We start from the raw sequence: 4,963 nt of genomic DNA, 5'->3' as shown, positions 1-4,963 counted from the left end.
GATTTCAAAGAGAAGAGACAAGGAGATAGAATAGAACATCCAATGATGAATGAGAATCCATTGAATGGCTGCCTCCCTCCAACGCCCGTGCAGTGGGGGTTGAGCCCAGCAACCTCATGGGATGTGCCCCTAGAGTGTATTGAACCCAGGACCCCTTCAAGCTGCTGGATGGCACTCTATCCCGTGAGGAAGACAAGGTAGGGCATCGGGTTGAGCGTTGAATATTCCAATGTCTAGTATGTTATAAAATTATACTGGATAACAGGGCGTCTCGAGTTGGAAAGTGATCTGGATGATGGAGATTGACTATGATGCAGAGACACGGGGAGATTTTGGGGGTGATAGAGATGTGTGAGATATAGAGTGTATTGGTGTTTACTCAAGGTGGGAGAGGCATCAAAACAGGGAGGAGGGGAGCTGTGAAATAGAGGGCTTCCCTGCCCCACCCCTTTGTTCAGGGTCCCTGGGCGGTGAAGACACTCCGCTCCCCAACAGCCATTCCTTGGCTCCTAGGAATGACCTGGCTGGGTTGGCAAGAACTCCTTGGCAGATGGGCACCCCCATTTTAGGGAGGAGAGGGGCTGGGAATGGAAGACCCGTTAATGGTGCTCATGACACACACACACGGGAGTGTGGGCGTAGGAGACAGGAGAGAGGGGGCTCGGGAAGAGGGAGGAGGCGTGACGGTGACGTGGGGGCCTGGGCCACGGGCACCCTTGAGGCTGTAGGAGAGCACATTCCCAGAGCTGGGCTCCCGGTCCTTGGAGGCTGTCACCCCGGAGATGGCCACCGTCCCGCAGTCTCCCCTCCCTCCGGAGGCCAAGGCCCGGCTGGGACGGAGCCAGGCCTGGCTGTGCGGGCAGAAGGCCACCCGAGCGCCACACCATCCCTCAGGGAGGAAGCGCGTTCCCGCCCCTCCTGCCCACGGGGATTCGGAAGGACAGCGGCCTCCTCCCCGGAGCTGGGCCAGTGTCAGGTGGACGAGAAAGGCCCACTGGCCCGACAGAGGTCAGTGGCTCCTCCGCAGCATGTGAGGGGGACACACTCACTTGGAAAACCCCAAGAGAAGGCGATGCCTCGGGCAGGGCGGGCCGTGGGCCCAGGCCCCTCTCCGGGCCCCACGCACGCCCCGGGCGCCGTCCTCCATGGCGGTTTCTGGAATAGCACAGGCTGCTGGGCCAGGAGAGCCCTCGCCGGGAAAGATCAGAACTGAGGTCTGCGTCCCTCTGAGCCCACGCGGGACTCACCTTTGAAGAAGATGTAGTTGACCAGGACCATGGCCGTCCCTGCGTCCAGGTCGCCCACCAGGTCCACCAGTTTCCCCTGGGTCTTCTCCCTCACGTAGTCGTTGATGAGCCGCTGGGCCGCGGGGGCGTCCCGGAAGTCGGTGGAGAGCGCCTCGGAGGCGTACAGCGCCTCGGCGTCGGCCCTGAACCCGTCCAGCACCTTCAGCTGCTCGCTGACGAACATGGCGTTGCCCACGCTCAGCCGCAGCTGGCCGCGGGGCCGGCCCAGGGCGCGCAGGAGGCGCTGGAAGCCCTGGTGGATTTCCGTCCCCGAGGTCTCCGTGAGGTTGACCTTGAGGCCCTTGTGGATTTCCATCAGGGTGCGGCCGCGGGCCCCCAGGGACAGGAAGGCTAACGCGGTGGAGATGCTCTTCGGGGAGAAGAGCACATTCTTATCGGGGTTCTTCCGAGCCAACTGCCTGTAGAGGCTGAAGGCAAAGTCGGCGTTGCTGGAGGCCAGTCGGAGGCTGTCCACCGGCGTCTCGTTGCCCGGGGTCACCTTCTGGTCCGGCGTGTCCCCTGGGAGGCCGTGGGCAGTGGGGCCGAGCCCAGCCGCCAGGAGCCCCAGCGCCAGGAGGACTGACATCCCTTCTGCCCTCAACTCTGAAAAGCGAAGCTGCTCTAAGTCTCAGCGGGCCAGGGGGGCCCGGACCACCTCCCAGGGCCCCCACATGGCCTGCTTTCTGCCCCCACCCCCCCAGCTAGCTTTGTGGCCTCCCAGGGTGGCAACCTCCTAGGCACCCGCCATACGTAATTATGCTCTGTGCTCTCACGTTTGTAGGTTAGCACTGAAATTGTGGCCATTTTCCCCAGGGGAGAAACGGCACAGAGAGGTGAAGGGGCTTGCCCAGGCCGCACAGCAAGGACAGGGCAGAGCGGAGGCAAGAGCTGGGTCTGCCTGGCTCCCAGGTGGGGAGCTCGTGATGGGCGCGAGGTGCATCCTCCCCGCGTGCTAGGCGAGCAGACACCAGCCGGAGGGGATCGGAAGCACGCAGTTGCTTGGCGTGTGTCCCCTGTCCACCCCCAAGTAGGGCCCCAGGAAGGGGAGCCGGGCGAGTCAGCGACCACAGCGCTGCTCCTGGCCTCTCGATGACGCGCTGGCAGGTGCTGACTGCAGTGCCTGGGCGCAGTCAGGGCTCATGCAGACACTGGCCCGGCCTGCCGGCGTGGCTCAGTGGGTGAGCATCGGCCCAGGCACCAGGAGGTCACAGCTCGGTTCCCGGCCAGGGTACAGGCCCAGGTTGCAGGCTCGATCCCCAGTGTGGGGCCTGCAGGAGGCAGCGACCCATGATCCTCTCTCCTCACTGATATTTCCATCGCTCTCTCCCTCTCCCTTCCTCTCTGAAAGCAATAAAAACATATTAGAGAGAATAATAATAAGGGGAAACAGAGAGACACAGATTTCAGAGCCAGTTGCTGCAGCAAACAGGGCCAATCACCTTCCTCTGCCCACTCAGCCTCGAGCCCCGAGGGGACAGGGCAGCTGGGCTGGTGGCAGAGAGGGGAAGAGGAGGAAGAGGAGGAGGAGGAAGAAGAGGAGGAGGAGGAAGGGGGAGAGGGGGGGGAGACGGAGCTGAGCTGATGACCATCCCAAACAGTGGCATCACCTTTGGACAAGCCCGGAACAGAGGCAGTTCAATTGCCCCCTGTGTACTCTCTGCTTATGTAACCATTTCTTTGAAAAATAGTTGAACTTTTCCCCAAAAACATTGCTTCTGGAGAAAAAAAGCTTACTGTTTGGGCGAGTTGGCGGCCGGCCCTGTCTCTAAGCAGCCTGCCTGTCTGCTTTGGCTGGAGGTGGGGTGGGAGGTGGGGGAATGGCTGGCGCCCAGGGACAGCCCCCATGGAGTCCCTGTGGCCTCTGCCCAGGGTGCATTGCAATCGTTCTGTCTGCACCACCCTGAGAGCTGCCCCTGCACCAGGCGAGGGGAGCACCCCGGGCCCCTCGGGGAGTCCTCATCCGGGGGAGGATGCACAGCTCTGTGGGGGGGCACAGCTGACTCCAAGCAGAAGCCCAGTGCCAGGGGCAGACTTGACTCTAGCCCCTCGTGGCGCGTCCACCCCTTGGCAGGTGTCCGGCTCAGGCCCAGACCGAGGCCTGTCCTCAGCAGCCAGGCCCGCCCGGCGCTGCCACACTCCTCCTGGCCCCTCCTGCACACAGTCCACGGCTCCAGGCCGAGCCTAGAACCACCCGGGGAAGTGGGTTCCGTGGCGCCCAGTAGCTCGGCGCCGTGGATTACCTGCCTCGGAGAGCTGAGTGCCGTGCGTGGTGCAGCCGCGGGCGCCGGTGCTCACTTATCCTGCAGAGGGCTCCGCCCCCGGCTTGGGAAATGCTGGCGGGACACCCGGTGTCCAGATGTCTGGCTGGAAAGGGAGCACGGAGTGTTTCTGGTAACTGGGATTTGCTAGAACAACTCGAATAATCCAGTTTCAGGAACAGCTGAATTTTTGTCTCTTAAACACAAACCAAGACCTTGCCTCAGTTCGTTTTGTCTTTGTTGTGACATACTCATTGAGAAACATGTAAAACTCAGAAACACATAAGGAGGGACATTGAAAAATACCCTGATTCTTGTTCTTCAGAAAACAAACAAAAAAAACACAGCCCTGGCCTCTGTGGCTCAGTGGGGGGGGGGGGGGGGGCGGGGGGGGGGGCCCCCTCCTGTGCCGCAAGTGTTGCCCATCAGGACACTGTGCCTGGGTTTTGAGCTCTGTCCCCAGTAGGGGCGTGCAGGAGGCAGCCAATTGATGTTTCACTTTCACACTGACCTTTCTCTCCCCTCTTCTTTCTCTAAAAAGCAATTTAAAAATCTTAAAAAAAAAAAAAAAAGAACAGTTCTTGGTCCCGGCAGGCAGCACCCTGTCACTCACTCTGGTTAGGAGTTTTCAGGAGCGAGGAGGCAGCACCAACCCTGGGCCCAGGAACTGTCTGTGCGGCTCTGATATGAGCCTGGGGATCCCAGGTGCCGTGTGAGAAAGCAGGAAGTGCTGGAGACCCTACTTCCCACAAACACAAGCAGAAACATGGCAGGAGCATGAACCACCACCAACTGCCACCCAGCCGATGAGCGCAGGCCCACGGCCGGAAGGTCATCTGTGTCAAAGTACCTTGTGGAGGTCCAAGACGGCATGGATCGGGTGGGAGCTACACTGACTCCTCCCGGGACCAAACTGGAATCGCAACTAAATTATAGAAGATTCATCCTGAATAGCCAAATGGAGACTCGTGAAGAAAAGCCTTATAACCGAGGACTTACAGAAGAAGCCACAGGGAGACTGGTAGGACGTGTGGAGGGCGAGAGGGCTGGCCCTGCTCCCAGAGGCAGCTGCTGAGGTTCCGGAGGGATATCTCAGCTATGAGGGGTTTCCCCTGAGAAGTGTGGGAGCCGGGAATAGGTGCCCACTTAGCATCTGCCTGTGTAAAGCAATGGGGTTTCTGATGGCCAGGAGAGATGGCTAGGGACACGGGCATCCTCCTAAAGGCCCAACACAAAATTTCATTCACAGCCACTCACCCTGGGCTCCATTGGAGGGAGGGCAGAGCAAACTAGAACCGCATGCGGAGATTCTGGGGTTGGTGGCTCTGGGGAGAGAGCTGAAGGGTCAGCCACCAGGATCCCTTCGCTGAGTCATTTCCCCATTTCTCAGAAGTCATCTTTCTTGGGCGGCACACTCCC

At 60.2% G+C, this 4,963-nt stretch overlaps 1 protein-coding gene across 1 annotated transcript; it reads right to left on the bottom strand.

The window, feature by feature from the left end:
- Positions 1–1,247: 1,247 nt before the first annotated feature.
- Positions 1,248–4,417, bottom strand: LOC102422974 (serpin A3-8-like; the record flags this gene model as incomplete). The annotated part of the gene is made up of 3 exons (XM_014450640.2): positions 4,288–4,417; positions 3,531–3,650; positions 1,248–1,889 (listed from the first exon to the last, which is right to left on the bottom strand). Coding segments are annotated over exons 1-3 (892 nt in total), but the record flags the coding sequence as incomplete, so codon positions are not given.
- Between the last annotated feature and the right edge of the window lie 546 nt (positions 4,418–4,963).

Source organism: Myotis lucifugus, unplaced genomic scaffold (assembly GCF_000147115.1).
Source record: "Myotis lucifugus unplaced genomic scaffold, Myoluc2.0 scaffold_3000, whole genome shotgun sequence".
Taxonomy (NCBI): domain Eukaryota; kingdom Metazoa; phylum Chordata; class Mammalia; order Chiroptera; family Vespertilionidae; genus Myotis; species Myotis lucifugus.
This window is presented reverse-complemented; position numbering and strand designations above follow the sequence as displayed.